A 17,671-nucleotide genomic window follows, 5' to 3' on the forward strand; every position below is an offset into this window, starting at 1 on the left:
GCTATAGGGATGGAGGCGTTCAAATCACCGATAGAACTCGATCCGCTTAGCGCGCGATTTTAATCAAGCCGCGTCCTCTCGACTCCCTTGCAGTCTCTCGCGAGTTGGTTAAGCGCGTAGCACGCTGAATTCTTCGTCGAGGGCGACGGTTCCTTGTCTCGTGTGCTTAGCACTCGACGGCCGTGTAACGAGCTCCTTCTTCTACGATATTAACGAGATTAAGAGCCTCTACTGCGCTCCGCATCCACTTCGTGTCGTTAGCTGGCGTCGGTCTAATCTTCCAACCGTTACTCTCAACAACGAGCCCTGACACTTTGTTAGATCGCGTGCAAAAGTCTTGAAAAATATCAAAGCTAGAGAGAAGACTGGCAGGATGGCACAGCTCGGTCCGCTGACTGAAGTATACAATTACGATTAACGACGCGACTATCTCAGCCAATAACACGCTATTGCCGAAAACACGTACTACAAGACAAATCTACGTTTTTATGAACGCAACTAAAAATTGAATCTAAACAGAGGTCCGTTTCGCCTAGATACCAAATATTTAATATTACGTATTCAAATTACTGTACTTTGAACGTTCTATTTATATGCATGACGTTTCGTAAGACGATTCGCTTCAGCAATAGCCAGGAGACCCGAAAACGAAAAGCATTCATACGAACGTCTGACCTATCTGATCTTCTTTCCAAGTTATGACCACTTCTGTGTTATCATAATCCACGACAGCTTATCTTCATAGAAAGTGCTCGAAGTAATCACCCTCGGATTGTCTGCTTCCAGTCGTCGCGTCAAAGAATCTCGCAATCTCTCCAAAATTCCAGGTGGATGTCGAATAATACAGACCGAGGATAACCATTTCGAGCACGTTCTACGAGGCTAAGTTGTCGCGGATTTTCGTAACGCGAAAGTAGCTATAACTTTGAAATATGGTCAAATAGGACACCTGTTCGTACGAACTCTTTTCATTATTTTCGTATCCTCTGTTCACTCCTAATGCGGGGCTCACGTGTTATGAAACGTCCTGTATTTTCGAATACTACGCGCATTCTGTCCATTTTTGTTAAATCTTCCATAAGCAGTTGAAAGTCCGCGGTCCAGCAACTGATCGGGCCAGCGTTCCTTTCAACTCTGCACAGTACCAAAGAAGCATGGCGGAAGTTGGCAGCTCTTTCAACGATTTCTTGTCTCCCATTTCTCCCGTTTCCACCCTCTAATACGAAGAGCTCATCAGTCATGCCGATAAAATCGAGCCGAAAAATCCCACGATACACATCGAGCCTCGTGTCACTTGCAACGCGCCAGCTTTACGAATGATTCGAAGTAATACCGGGTAGACGGCGACAGGACTCAGCCAGGATTTTCTAGGACTTGAAAGCCTTAATCCTCGGCGTCATGGCTCTATTCCTGGGACGAGACGAGACGAGCTCGATACCAAAGATAGTGTGGGTCGCGGATCCCTCCATCCGGTATCGCTTTAACATTGACGGGCGAGCTGCTTTTGCTCGTAAGCTCGGGGACTTTTTAACGGTTGACAATACGCGCCATAGAACGTTCTAGTACTAGTAGCAAGCATCCAGGCGAATTTTACTTTCTACGCGGAAAGGTTGACGGTAATTTTAGTGGACGATTCTCTGGGGGATTACCGGACTCTGGCCCGAGCGCGTCTGCTAAATTCCACGTGGATTTTAGAGGCGATTTCCGGAGAAGACTCGGTGTCCGTTTTCTCTGGACGATCGTAACGTAGAAGGGGGTGATCGTCCCATCGGTGGAGGGTCCGAATTCGTCGCTGGTTAAGCTCGTCGGAGGCAGCTCGTTTCGCCGGATTTGGTCGTTTCGCAAGCGATATTAATAAAAAAAGCAAGGTAAACGAGAGAGCTGCTGGCAGCGAAGCGTAATGTCATAGAGAAGACAACAGGGTTCCCTCTGTTATTCGGTAACCGCATGAAATATTCTACGACCTCTGTGTTCGTCTCTGTCCCATTCGTTAGTCAGTATTCACTTTGGATCCGCTCTGCTATTCCGCTGCATTCAGCCCCGTATTCAACGAACGGTGTTTACTGTTTCAGGAGCCAGCACAGCAGGACAAACTCGCCAGATTGAGGCACAGGCTGGACCAACAACAAAGCAAGCTGAATCGGCTGCGATTGCTCAGATCGCAGACCGACCAGTCACGTGCCAACAACGCCACGTTGAGTGAGTTTATTAACAAGTCTCTTGCTATCTTTTACTCCGTCCAGTTCGATATATTTCACCTTTGTTTTGGCTGTCGTATGTTAACACATAGGAACTGCCTGATGCAGCCACTACTATCCTCTATTCACTCCGAGCACCGTACATTCGTTAGTAACTATTCGCGAATCCCTATAAAAGATCCCTATAAAGCAGAGAATCCCCGTAAAATGTCCGATGATAAACTTGTTTAATCCAATTCGCCGGGATTATCGAAGTCCAGAGCGGCAGCGTCATATTGCGTCGGAGAGTGAAAGTTTGGTCCGGACACAACGAATCATGGCCGAGGAAATAGCCCGCGGAGAGGAATAAAGAACTTCTCCGGCCATTTTGGTACCGAGGATATCGTTCGAGTCCGGCACGATCTCGAGCGAAGAAGGAACGAGCTTCGTTATCGTTTCGTTCGTGTTGGCGAGAGACGAACGCAGCAGGAAGGCGAATTCTTGTAATTTCCAAAGGGATCGAACGTCTCGTAAAAGGATATCGAACGAGCCAGCACGAAGGAATATCGGATTCAATAAAGATTTCGCGGACAAAATGGTCCCCATTCGAGGCAAATGGCTTTTCTCGGCCGTCTCACTCCCATTTTCGGGCTTGGATGATACATACGCCGTATTTACGGCCACGATCTACCACGGCTCCGTTTTGGTCTTTCCGTAGAAAGCAAGTCTGTGGGATTTGCGACGAGGTCCTTGGCCAAGGATCGTACAACATCGTAGCTGTCTTTTCCATCGTCGAAGGCTAAAACGGTTTGTGAGATAGAACCCCGAAAGTGACAACATCGTCGATCCTAGGCTCTTCCCCGATACGAAGATCTCTCGAGCTGGAGAAGAATCGATATGGTACGATCAATCGTTGTGTTTGATTCGAAATCGCTTGCACGTCCTAAGTTGCCGAACACTCACGCTCGAACTACGAAAGTTCTCTACCGAGATAATTCGGTATTCACGCGCCTGTTCCCTGTTAAGCAAGACGCTTCCTATTCTTAAACTCAATTCCCTTTCGAACCAGGAATTCCAATTGGTCTCGTTATAAACGACACCTCTTCGGTTCGAGGCTTTCCAAACATCATCTAACTTGGTTGGAGAGGAGTTCGACTTATCAATGAGCGAAGCATCACGCGATCCTATTCGGAAGAACCTTCACTCGTTACCACCATCCATTTCCAGCAGCCCCTGCCGAGTGGTACGCCGCACGTGATTCGACGTCTGTCTGTTCCCGATTCAACCACTGCTGCATCATCGTCCTCGTTGTCTTATCCGCTGCGTTCGCGGATTTTCTCTACTGGAAGTCTATACGTCTTTCTCCAACAAGTTTGCCGCAAATTCTCCTCAAGTCACTTCGCGACTGAAAGGCGGTAGACCGAGATCAGCCCGGTGAAAAGTGCAATCGGTCGAGAATAAGGTTCGGAACGAGGACAGAAACCGAATGGAACGATCCGATCGCGTTACCAGCGGAAATTCGTGTAATCCACTTCCTATAGAACGTGGAACCTGGTCCTCGTTCGCTGATAGATTCTCGTTTCCGCGGCTGGGAGCTCCTACAAATGCAAATAGTGGGAATTCATCGTCGGAACATCTTGGATAACCGTTCGAAGCATAAACTGCGTCGTACTCGCGACGAGTTTCCGGCGCGACGTCCGGAACAGTGGTACGGATTCGAAACTTTGTATCATCCTGACCCAATATAGTGCGGCGGCCGCAAACGTTAGTATCTACGCTTTATCCGAATAATAATATCCGAGAAACGTTTATAGAGCGCGTAGCTTCTCTGTTTTACGCCTGATTCTTGAAAATTTCTGATACGTGAAAATTCAATATAAGAAAGACGATAATTTTCCGACGAAACTTTTATTTATTTTTTTTTTTTTTTTGTCTCTTAAAAATCGGACAGACGAAACGTTCTCTTCTCGTTGAAGGCACATCCTCATCTCGTTAAATTAATTTCAACGTATCATTCGACGGATCTCTGTGGCAAAAAGAGCTTTAAGTTCGCCATACTTGCAAATACATTGCATTCTAGATGCAAAACAGAGGGTTATACGACACTCGAAATCAAAGACAGTCTCTTTTAAATATACCCTCGACGCGAAAGCCTGGCGAAGATTCAGCCAGAACGAAATAGACACGACCGTAATCCTCGTAATCCCGGCGTTCTACGCGCGATGCGGTTTATTTAAAAAATCCTGCGAATTAAACGGTCGACTCCATAGTAGCTGACGGGGCGGGCTTTAATTAAAGAGGGCTTTCCGGCCTCTCTCGTACGTTTCACGGACGGAATTAGGGTGGCTCGAGTGAATTTGTCCTGGCAAAAGTCACGACCGCTCTTCCTCACGTCGGATGAATCATTCTCAGATACGTATCGTTGGCCTCGCGATCGTTTATTTCGCGTCTGTATTTATTGTATTTACGTTGAAATGTCTCCCGAACCATTCCGAGGTTCGTCCAGGATTTCATTTCCTGGCTATCGGTGTCAATGCCACCGGGGAAAGATCCAATCCTCGACGTTACAGCAGGTGAATCGTTTCGTAGGGCGAGAAGTAGGGTTCCAACTACGTCTTATATGACAGAAGTTTCACGACGTCGACGAGTTTACTTCGTTCCAAGATAAAGCTTTTTGAGTCGCGCTGTCTCCCCCGACAAAGAGTCTGTTCCTTCCGAAGAGACGATTCTTTTGGTCGCTCCGAAGGTAAGGGACGTTTGACGAGCCCCGAAATTGGGTTTGCCGATATTTCAGCCGTAGCAGGGTGGAGCGACTCTTTTTTTCTTCTTCTTTTCACGAAGACAAACGTCGTCGAGGAGAATCGAATATCGCTTTGTTTTTTATCCAACACGATATTTACTACTGCAATCGGAGTTGTTCTCATTTTTTCTTTACGTCGAAGGGATTTCCTCGATATAGAAACAGCCGAAGCAGTGATCTTTTTTCTTTTAAGGAAGCGCAGATTTCAAACGCATCGAATACCAGTTACAGGGTGTACCGCGTGCCATGGCCAAACGACTAGCAGATGATCCTACGCGCAAAAATGAGTTGAAAACGTGGAATAACATTTTTTGTCCGAAAAATGTGGAAGAAAATCTTTCCGTTTAAGCCTTCGCTTTTGAATGAAATTCGAACATATTTAATTAACCCTTTGAGTACTATGGGCGCATATACGCGTCTGGCGAAAGCTATCGGTGTGGACTAAGGACACATATATTCGTTTTCTGTAAGGACGCATGTATGGGTTTGTCAATTTTTCCGAACACTTATGCAGAAGTAATACTATTACGTTTGTGTGAGATAAATATAAATGCATTCCTTAGTAACGGCAGTAAACAAATGCGAATAATGCCTCGTTATAACAGTTGCCTACCTGTTTCGCGGACAGTCGCATCTAATTATCAAGAAGGAAATGTGTTGTTTGTGTGAAAAATAAGAGAATGCAGAAAATGCGATGTCGGATTATGTATCGATAATTGTTTTGAAATTTTTCGCACACAACTGAATTATTAACTTGTGTTATATTTACTAAATTTAGTTTCCTAGTTTATTGTAAAATTCAATGTTTATAATAAATAATTAATACTAAAAAATAACGCTCTTGAATCATTTAATCTCGTGCAAAATAATTACTATAACTTATTACGATTTGCGCTTTGAATAATCAATCAACAGAGTTCAGTCTAACGAAAAAGTATTCCGTCCACGGCGATCATCAGCGCTTGACGCGCGCCGTCCGTACGGACCGCATAGGCCGCGAGTATTTAGCACTCAAAGGGTTAAGAATTGACTTAATACACGCGCTTTCCTTTTTCTCGGAAGTAAAACATCGCGCGAAAACAGATTAATTTTCGCATGTAGGATAACCTCCTACGGACTATTATTTACTCATACCTAGCCGATAATTAGCCAAATTCAAGTATACTCGATAGATTTTCAAAGTTGATTCTCTCTGAAACGAAGCACGGCACAAGAAAATTTTATTCCACGTTCTCCACTTATTTCCGCACGTGGAATCACCACCTAGTCGATTGATCACGTTATCTGGAGCACTCTGTATATCTCCGCGCGAGAATTCGATTTGGAAATTGAAGAATGGTCGTTGGACCGAACAGCAGGAGACACTGTTTAGATAATCAGCTAAGATAACCGTGTGGCATCGAAAACCGGTACCATCTATCCTCTTCTCGCGAAACAGCGAAAAGTTTGGAGTTAGCGCCGCGGGAATTTCACCGGGAATAAATCTCCCACGGAGTTTCCGTCGTAGTGAAATCCGGTCCGCTAGCTGACAGACGTGGCGGCGTAATCGGGCAGACTCGTATTTTCCGTCTAATAGTTTCCACTTCGCCGCGTAATGGTCCAACTTTTTGACAGACCATGAATTCTAATTTCGACCGTCTCTATCGGAGAACGTCGCCACCCCCCGCCTGTCTCAACTTGAAAAGACGCGCTTATCTCCTACTCATCTTCCTCGAAGAGGAAACGTAGCTATCTGGAAGATTGTTAACAAGGTAACTCGTCGACCGGAGTAATAGGAGACAGACTAACTGGCTGGATCGAGGATGCAGAACGGTTAAATCGATATTCAATCGGATAATGGAAGCCCTAGAGGCTTCTGAAAAACGGAGATTGTCCCATGATCCGTTTCTCGAGACTCGCCACGGTTAACATTCTCAATGTCGATAATGGCGTGGCTGATGCTAATGGCTTAATCTCGAAAGCAAAGAAGATTATTCCAAGTCGTTCGTCGTAACGCGTGAAACGCGAACGCAGTTGTTATTCAAAGAGATTATAATACACGGTGTAACGTGGATTAATGCGTCCGAGGTACAAGGTATTAATGCGTTCGCGGAACAGCAGTTTAGAAGGTAAAACACCTAGCCGTGATTACGAGTTACGCTTGGTCTTTCTTCGAAATACGCTTGGAAATAGGAAATTACAGTTTGGAATGTCGAGATCGTAAAACTGAAATTTGACCGCGAAATCTGAAGCGAATAAAGCGAATCTTTCTGGCCGTTTCAACGAGTGGAAATTTATCAAAGCGTAGGTTTCCCAGGAATGACAGGTTCGCCACGTTCTAAACGTAAAAGTCACGCCAGCCTTCTATGAATTTCAAACGATCTCGTTTCCCGTCGACGGAGCATGTACAGCGATCTTTTCCACATCGCGAACCTTCCTTCCACGATATACATCCGAAATAGATTATTTCGAACAGATCAGCGGAAAAGTCGAGTCGATAATTTAGAATCTCGTGGGTGAAAGGTTAACAGAGATAATTAAAGATGGGCTGCGACGTAGGTGGATCCTCTTGATAACGAACGGTAATTTCGTACATCGTCCATGGTCTAATTTTACCATATCTCGAGGCGTTTCTTCTTCAACGCGGATATTTCCCGAGATTTTTGCTCGACGAAACGGAGGAAGTCGAGGGAGACGGTCACAGAGGGCGTGGAATAACTTCGTCCGACTTTTCCTCATTTGTGTACATAATGTGTTTTAATCCCTGCCGGACGATAAAAGTGGGGAAACGTAATATAATTTTTCTCTTATCTATGGTCGATGTTTAAAAAAGAGAGTAAGATACAATTAGAAAGCGCGTTATTCGAAAAGTAAGGCAGAGATACGGGGAAAAATTGCGAAAGTAGAAAGAAGTCTAAAATACCAGAAATACGAAGGTCCCTCCTTGATTAGTTTAAGAAGCGTAAATTAATTTTCCTCGAATGGCCACGAGTAAACTTAGGTTGAATAAACTTAAGCCGATTTCCATGTTTCTAAAACGGTGAACTCTGATACACTTCGACACAGTTTTAAAGACTGCTGTGTTTCTTGGCAGAGAATTTCAGGATTGTCTAAGACTCTAAACCTCGTGATAGATAGAGATCCTGCTTAAATTTCGTCCTCGGAATGTCTCGATATAATTTCATCGTTTCGCGGCGAAACTCCAATGAAATTTTCAATGCGAAAAATCCCTTGATTTCCTTTGATGTAATAAATATCGCCCACCGATCCTTTCACGGATTCGACGCTTTTTCCCTCTCGAGTTCCGCCATTATCTCTGATGCCGAACAGACGGAATCCAATCGTGCAACTTTGGTCGATCGATTCGAAGGTAAAGTTGCCTATCGAGGAATCACGAGATCAGGAATGGAAACGGTTGCTGAAAATAGCAGAACTTTTTTTCCGACGATGCACAGCGACAAAGTCTTTCGTCATTCCCCTTGTCGTTTCTTGCACTCGCGAGCTCGATACTTTGCATTTAGGTTCCTCGTATTCTTCGTATTCCTCGGCAACTCGTTCCGCGAGAATAGACTGATGCGCGCTCGACGAAAGGGAAAAACTCTCAAGTATCGACTCGAGCTACCTTAAATTATTAATCGAGAACGGAAGCTGCAGAAAGGAGGATTCACAAGCCTTGATCCAATTGAAAGCCAACACGGATAGAAATTCTCGCGCGAGTGCCGAGAATATCATCGTTCATACCTATGTACGACGAAGCAGGAATTACAGTTAAAGGAACGTAAATCGCAATATAAATCGAAGTTTCCTATCAAATTTCTCCTACACAAACCTGTTAGATCGTCGCAAAAATTCTTTTAATTTTATCGCTAGGCACTAGGTGTACAATATTTCATGTCCTATACAATATCTTTAAGTTATTGTACATACGATCCACTCTCGTCTATATCATTTCTCCAAAACTACTGTGGTTTCTCTAAAAATATTGTATCGTTATTGTTGAAGTGGTCACCACTTCTACGAAAACTCTACATCTGGTCTTTTTAGTTTTCTCAAGCGCTGAAGCCATCGACAGCATATAGACAAAAGACTAGCATGAAGGCAGACCATAAACAATAGACAGGCGACGTTGGCTTCGGGGTTTTCAGTTATAAGGTAACACTGCTAGCTCAAATTGTATTCCTACTTATTATTACACTTCTCTATTAAATTAAATATATATATTTTGTACCTTACACTTTATCCACGCGTTTTTCTCCCTTGATACATATAACAACCTCGACAGTTATTGTTCAGGATTTTCGTCTCATTCGTTAAATCAAAGTCTTAGTTGCAATTCTTAGTGCGCAAACATTCTTGACGTCGAGAGATTTCCGCAGGGATGGAAGAGGCTGATATATGAAAATGGATCGTATATAATTCAGCGATATTATACAGGGCATGAAATATTGTACACCAGCAATGAAACGAAAAGAACTTTTGGTACAACCCACTGTAAACTCACGTGCGCGGATAAGTACGATACAATTGGAGAAGTTTTTAAATTGACCGGCAAACTTTCGCCTAGTGTCTATCGCAAATATGACGGGCTGGAATTCAAAGCGTACCGCAACGGAAATATCAGAGAATCGGGCAGCTGTTTTAAAACGGTTTCGTGGTTTCAAAAGTGAAGCGACTCGTGGAAGCGTACCGTTTGTTCTCCGATTCGCGGCAGAAAGAAAAAAAGAGAAAAAAAGTAACGATGGAAGGAAAAAAAAAGAAGAGTTTACGCTCTAACGTTCGTTTAATTAACAACGCGAGCAGTACTGCTTTTAATTGCGCGTCTAACGAGCGAATTCTGTATTTTTAGTTTCACCGAGCGGGATGAAAGTGGGAAGAAAATCTGTCGATCGATCGGCTAATGCGCATTCCTCGCCAATTAACGATTACACGCATTCATTTTACAATCATCGACCGTCTTATCGTGTCTTCTCACTTGGATTTATAATCAATGGGTCATCGTGCTTTTCGCTTATCTTGGGAGGATTTTAGCCTGGTGGAGAGGAGCTTGCGAGACGCTGTCAAAAGGCTGGACGTTGATAACCAGAAACGGCTCGTGGATTTTACACTTACATGTATCCATGTAACATGTAATCGTGAACAGTGGCAAATTATTAAATCGGCCCGACGATGTTTTTCAGCCGAGAACATGTCTGGTGTTGTATGAACGATAGTCAAATCAGGAATAGCACTTCCCCTTTCGATCTGAATCTATTCTTCAAAAGATCTTTCCGCTACGACGCGATCACGTAGAAAATGATTATCTCCACAAAGAATCCACGGAATTCACTTTCAAGGGTCGATGTACTCGCGTATTAATTAAGATTCGAATTAAAGCAACACAGTGAACAGAAGTACCATCAAACGTTCGCAGGATCCACACAGAACGGGCGACACTGACTGCAGCAACAGGGAACAGAACATCTTGAAAGAAGAGACAGTGTGTGAAAGGATAAAAAAAGAAATGGACGGCTATACCGATACAACGGATAGCGATAGACTTTTGTTTAATCTCGAAGCGATTTTCGAAACGTATCTAACGAGCGGAAGAGCTAACCAGCTGTGGTCATTGAGGTTTTATTTACACAAGAAATCAACTGGCTGTGACAGTAAGCCACGAAGAAATAACAAGACAAAACGAAAATTATAATATCAATGATTTCCGAAATGTGTTAACGTGCAGTAGCACGTATTGAGTAGCTACCCTCGCTGGCAACCACATTTTCGAGTCTCCTCCGTCTACATTTCACGAACTGGGTTAACGCAACCGTGACCCTCTTCCGATCGCGAAATCTCGTTTCGACGGAGCACAAATATGATCGAGCGAACATTGTTCGCTTTCCAGCGGAGAACAAATAAGAGGAGCGACGAACGTGATCGCCCATTCCCTTTCCTCCTCATCTATCTTCTGCATAGGGTTGTTCGTCTCCTTTGCACGAGATGCGTGAATCGTTTTAGAACGAGTGCTCCGGAAGACTGTGCCTGAAGTACTTGGATCGTGAGTTCTCATCTCTATTTTCTCTAGAAACGGGGCTAATTTTTGGGCTCTTCTTGTTCCACGAAATTCTTAACACATTGCCGTGAATTTGGCCCGAAGGCAATTTCCCGATCATCCAAATGGTTTAAATTGCTTCTGATAAAAAATGCCGATGGCGGTGTTTCTCTTTGAGTGTTCCCCGTGCGCTGCTTTTAAACTTTGAGCGTGAGTTTATGTTTGCTATACTCTCGAAAGTTTCGTATAAACTCCACTCGTGCAACACGCTAGCTATTCCAAATGTGATTACTTATATACGTGTAGGCGGTGAGTCCTAACCTTGTTTCGCGTTTCATTCTTGGAACACTGTCCGGAGTTCATAAAATAAGTTACAACTTGAAAAAACGACGGAGTTTTTTTCGAGTGTCAGAGTTTTTAAGAACGCTAGATCGTTACCCCCTTAAACGTCTCTTCGTGTTTCCAGCGATCCTTTATCCTTCGCGTTCCATTTTGGCTCTCGTGCAATGCTCCGTAGGCTCTGACGGTCGAGAAATCTCGTTTCCATGGGAAATAGAGAGGCTGGAAGTATCTCCGCGATAGCAAATTATGTAAACCTTTCTAAAAATGTATCGTCACGAAGAGAAATAAAGATCATCGACCTATGTACAAATTCTTTGCATTTCGATTTCTCTTTCACTCGAGAAATATCGTTCTCATGGAAAATGAAGCAGCTGTGCGGCGAAAAAAGAACTCTAAGAAACGCGTTGTCTCGAAGAAAATCGCAAACCATCGACCAACGTACGTACAAATTGCTTGGATCATCGACGAGATCGGATGCGATGCTCGTTCGCGATGGCAAGAAATCATGCTCGCCCTCTCTACGAGCCGACAGTCGAAAAGTTTCGTCGACGAAAGAAAGTAAAACAACGATTTCCCGCGACGAGCATCGGTAACCATCGTCTTTGCAGCTTTTGAGCACTTTGAAATCTCACTGGCCTGCCTGTCGACGGAGAGAACGCAGCGGAAACTTTTCCAGCGAGCCGAAGGACGCTTTAGAGGCGCCAGGCTTCCACCTGGAGATTTGGTATTCAAGATGGAACGCTAGTCGAAGCTCCCTTGGTCGAAGTTTCGCAACGTCCCGCCAAGTCCTGCGAAGAATAAGAGAACCGATTTCTCAGTCCGATTTTTCGAAGGCGTCGCTTTTATTCCGGCTTTACTATCAACGTAAAAAGGGGAAGAGCATCTCGGGGCGCCTTTGACTCCGTCGAAACGCAAAAACGGGATCGCTTATCTTTCCGAGCTCAATTTTGAATCGATTTCTCTCGTGAGCTCGCAAAACATCCCTCTAGGGAGTCTGATATGTTATAAACTGGCACTTCTTCCTGGTTAAACTTTTCACATAAAGAAGTTCCAACGATACAAGTTCGCCTAAGTCTTATCTAATTACGTCTTTTTCTTAAAAACTATCGCTCGATCCTTAACGGGTCACCGATTACGCGTCTATCGAAATGAACTTTTCGCCTATTCATATATCGATCCTTAGTATGCTTTGGTCGTAATTAATACCTAAACTACGAAGTAGGTTCAAGGACAAAGGAAATTAATTTTTCCGTGTTCCTTAAAGGAGATATGCAGAGCTGAAGGTCTAAAAAAAATAGAGTTAATCTAACACTTTTTTTCGCTTGCGAGTATTTGATAAAAGATTAAGACTTTCTAACTCTGTGTTTTTATTTCTTTAATTAAATAAAGTTACAAAATGGCGGAGTGGCATAACACTCTCTTACTTCATATTCAGCGGAACCTTGTTTGCTTGCAGCCAGTGACAGACGTGGCTGGAATGTAAAAAGTAAAACATTTTTGTGCGAACGTAAACAAAAATAGATTATAATGTAGCGTTTGATGACCTTTTTTTAGTGCCTTAATCCGCTGAGTTTCTACAAACGTTTAAAGTTGTTGTTTTTTTTACCGGAGAATAATATTTTGCCTCTCACGAGCTCCCACTTTTCGAAATTATGGAAAAATCGTGTGCTACATCGAAGGTAATCTATTTTTGTTTTTACGTTCGCGTACAAAATTTGTACTTTTTACGCTGGCTGTGGAGTCAGATAATGATCCAACCACCCTGCCATTTTGTAATTCCATGTAATACAAAAAACATAAACACAGACTCAAGACATTGCTTCAAGTTTTCTATAAAAATCTTCGTCCTTTACCAAATATTTGCAAGCAAAAAAAAGAAAAGAGATGTTAAATTAAAATAGCATACCCCCTTAAGCTAAGTCTCGATCGACAGACAAGCGCCCGCAAACACGTGTCACAGCCAATCAGCGTCCGTCTCTCGTGGAAAATCCGCAGAAAAACAGATGCTTGTTTGGCTGCGACATTTGTTTGCGAATAATCCTCTGTCAGTGCAGACATTTGGCCTCGGTAAGAATCTCCAAATTTCGTTACTAGGGAGTTACTTCAAAGTCACCGGAGAATTAAAGGCAAAGAGTGGAGGCAGCAATCGCGCAAGATACTCGAAAGATGGACGACAGGAAAATTGCCAGGGTACTTCGATAAATTTGAATCAGGACACGGCGCTTGGCGTATCGGAGGCACGCGGTGCTCGCGTATCAGAAATCCATTCGGTCGGCGTAGACACGGAAAACACGGTGTATCCGCGGCACGGATGCCGAGAGGCGTATCGAATCTCGAAGCCGCGCGACAGCCGGGAACACGAGCGAGAGTTCGCCAGCCGGCACATATAGCCAGAATTCGATAATGGAATTCTAGGTCATCGGACAATAGCGCCACGCGACGATACATCATCCCCTCGCTCTCACCCTCTCTCTATACTAGAGAGATTATGTAGCAGAAGCTTCGAGCGATTGGCCCACGGTCTCGCGAGTTAATTTTAGACGAACTTCATCCGCGAATACCGCAGCTCGTAATTTTAACGAATCGACCAACGATACCGGCGATCGAACAAGTTTGGAATAGACGCTTGGATAATTATTCGGATTCGGGTACATCTTGCCGATTTTTGACGACCGTGAAATACGTTGTCGAAGTCATCGTTCTAAACAGAGTTTTCCCTATGCGTATTACCGCCACTCGGCTTTGGTTTTCGAAATATTCGCACACAAAGGGCCTCTATGCGGCGTATTCTTTCTATTCTTGTATCGCTTTTTCAGCTCGCAGATACGCTTTACCTTTACGTCTCTATAACTGTAATCATAGCCGAAAGCGTTTGGTATTCCGATGTTTATCACCGATGACAATTTCTTCGCAAGAGTTGGCGTGGGATCGCGAATCGGGAAAATTGAGGACGCGTTTTGGAAGATTCGAGGAAGTTTCATAAAACGAGAGCTCTGTCTCTGTAACTCCACGGAAGTTTCTAGGGTTTTCTCTGCCTCTGTTTCCCCTTCGATTCAAAAGGTACTTCGAGGAGCTTCGGCATAATGGTGGAAAATTTGGACACCAATTAGAGATAAGCATCAACTTTTCTCGTTAAAATAATTCAACAGCTTCGTCGAAGCAAGCTGTACGCCTAACTATTGCGTTCTGATCTAGTAAAGCTCGTCGAATTTTCGTAAAGGAAAAATAGCGAAATTAAGCCAATAAACCCTTGTGTCCAACTTCGAGACACCCCACGTATAAATAACAGAATGCTGGCCATTTCGTGGCAGCCTGCGCCACGCGAAATCATTGGCGAGGGAAAACGGGTGAGTCTAGCAATAAGAACAAGGGTGGATCTTCGTGGCCGATTTATTGTTTTATTTCGACTATATTCTGCTTCGATGCAACGAACTCTGACAATCAAATCCAGCGTGAAAAGCAATCGAGCCATAAAGCATCCTCGACGATTCTAACCCGTACTCTCGTTTAAAAAACAACGAATCGATTCTCGAGTACGCTCGATTCAAATTAAAACGAATCTGCGAGATAATGAAAATGAGAAATTTCTAAAAATCCATGTCGATTTTTAAAAGCTTATATCGCTCCACGTGTAACATACGATATGATTGTTCGACTTATCGTCGTGTTCGTAGTAAATTAACGGAGAGAAGTTTCGAAATTTCCGAGAAACTGCAGAGTGCTGGAAACGGTCGTTTCCGGTGAAAACTCGAACGGAAATCCTCGTTCGCCGCTGATAGACGTGGGAAGTCGTCGCGAATTTGCATGAACCCGGCAACTCTCCGGAGAATCGAAGAAGTATAATAGCCGTCGGAGAAGCGGTGGCCAATTTTCGATAGTGCAATCGAACTTCCAATTGCCGGAAGGTCCGGTGTTCTCAGGACGTGTTCGAGGCGTGATACCCTATGTGCGTCGCGACCTCGCGAAATCGATAATCACCGCCAACGTGCGGCCACAGTGACAACGTATCATCAAACTCGAAGCAATTAATAGTCTCCTAGTACGGCCGGCACGAGGTTCCAGTTAATTATCAGAAGAATTTGACGATCAACTGTTATCACGAACAGAGATACTGTTGCGGATAAATATTTCTCATTATCGTATAAAGAAATTAATACGATCGAAGATGTTATGTAACGCGTAATTTCAAGATCAAGATAAAATTGCTCTTCGGAACGTGCTAAATGAAATTTCCGAACAATTAATATTCTTAGTTCATATCCTTTTACACTTTTGAGCACGAAACTCAGCTTTTAATGTGTCCTTCGTTCTCTTCCACTAAATACGATCGAAACTCTTGAATCTTTAAGGAAGAAAAGCGAACCAAGAGAATTGCTAAATTTTCTGAGATCCATCGAGGCAATAGATTCTTAACTGAGGATTTTAAATCGTCAACCTACCTCTCAACGAACGACGAAAGTGGCCTTTTTTCACGTTCATAGCGAGCATCCTCTTAGAATGGTATGAAAGATGCAAACGAAACTCGAGAGAGATTGGTACGTAAACTCTGTCTACTAACCAGACCAGAGAAATAATCATTAACCAGCTGGTTTAATGTTTCTAACGTCAGGATCGCGGAGAATGTGGAAATTTCTCGCAAAAAATCGGCAAACGTTGTCGGATAGGAACTCGCGCGATACAGCGGCCTGCGTTTAATTAAATGGCATCCTTTTAATTGGTGCATACAATTAAACGACGAGAATTCATCGATGCGAACGCAGCACGCTGTTGTTGTTGTTGTATCGTTTATCGAACGAATATCTCTTCGCGTCGCTGCTAACGACCGTTGCATCTTTAATCGTGCAACAGTATCAATTGAACACGTTTTACGCAACCTGATCCAATTAATCAGACCGTTTCGCAGTTCGCATTCGTTTATCGTATAAAAACGAGGCAGCTCTCGATCGTTTCTTTCATCCCTTCCGTTTGTCGCTGAATTTCGAGAGATTTTCATCAAACTAACTATAACTGAATCGGCGAGCAGACTCGCGGAATACGGAACGTTTGAAACTCAGAAGCATACGCAGGAGACCAAAGTCTGAGAATGTTCAGCGTCGAATTAGAGTGCTCGTGTTGTTAAGAGTAAAGTTCGCTACTAGTCTAAGCATTCTCCGCTTTTATAAAGCTGCTGCGCATCTAGTTACCACGTATTTTACAATTCTCGAGGCAGCAACGCGACCGAAAACGACAAATTGCTACGTCTCTCTGTAACTACGCTTCGAAGAGTGAATTTTCCACAATGAAAATTTTGATTCGCCCGCTAACTCTGGCGACATAATTTTCAAATTAGGCGTACACGAAAACCCGGCGTACGATTCGACTCAGCTCGCAGTAATTTCGAAAAGGGACGAGCTTTCGCCACGGCATGTCTGTCTCGCGGTTCACGAGCGTTGCCGAGAGGCAATAAGCTGAATGCAGAAGAAAAGGAAAAAGAAGGACAAGAGAAAGAAGAAGAGAAGAATAAGAAGAAAGAATAAGACGAAGGAGGAAGGGGGAATGGAAATGAAAAGTCTAATAAGGCGTGGCTGAGACCGATCGTTCCTCTGTGGAGCAGCGCGACAAAAGGTCCCTTCTCCTACATTCTTCGCCTCCATTTTTCCATCCTCATCGTTTCCCGGGCTATTTTTGCTCGCCGCTTTCCACCCGCGGGAAATGACGGCAAGGCGGTCAAAGGCCTACGAACCAGTTCTCTGGTTTTTGCGAATCCGGGTCTCCTTGAAATTAAACGCGACGTTGCTTTAATACATACGGTGAGAGGTTCATGAAGACTTCTGGCCAAAGATTTCGGTTGGGAATAAAATTGCGAAATTTTAATCGCTTGCAAAAGTATTCCTCGCGTGTGATCTTAAATGTTAATTCGTGAATTTACTTTCTGACCGATATTCAATGCCGATTGCAAAGATCGTCGATCGGTCGCTGTAGCCAAAAAATCGTACGAGGGATTTTGAAGAATTATTCGAACCTCCGAGGTCCTGAAATATTTGGAACCGCGTTCTCGACGAAAAAACGACCTTCCTGAGCGTTTTATTTCTTACCCACGACTTACGTTCGCCCTTCGTATATGAATCCTCCGGAGGTTTTCTAATTAAGCGGAGCTACGGCTGCCAGCGGACCTGAAAAGCTTAAAATTCTCGTCCTCGGTACATCCAACGAAGAGATTCGCAATAAACGTCAGCACGCTGCAAAGAAATGAAACACCAGAGACAAATAAAAGAATGGAGACCAGTCGAATCATGATCGCCGCGCAGTATTCCACGCGAGACGCTCTTCTTCGCTGGATATATATCGAGGACACGAGACGAAGAA

At 43.9% G+C, this 17,671-nt stretch overlaps 1 protein-coding gene across 7 annotated transcripts in view; it reads left to right on the forward strand.

Moving 5' to 3' along the window:
* Positions 1-17,671, forward strand: part of LOC100646232 (putative uncharacterized protein DDB_G0271606) — a 105,799-nt gene that overhangs the window by 79,858 nt on the left and 8,270 nt on the right. For all 7 annotated transcript variants that reach the window (XM_012312581.3, XM_020864828.2, XM_020864829.2 and 4 more), the window contains one exon: positions 2,073-2,199. In XM_012312581.3, coding sequence (XP_012167971.1) covers positions 2,073-2,199 — 127 coding nt within the window. The remainder of the gene's footprint in view (positions 1-2,072; positions 2,200-17,671) is intronic.

This window comes from Bombus terrestris, chromosome 10, assembly GCF_910591885.1.
Source record: "Bombus terrestris chromosome 10, iyBomTerr1.2, whole genome shotgun sequence".
Lineage (NCBI taxonomy): Eukaryota > Metazoa > Arthropoda > Insecta > Hymenoptera > Apidae > Bombus > Bombus terrestris.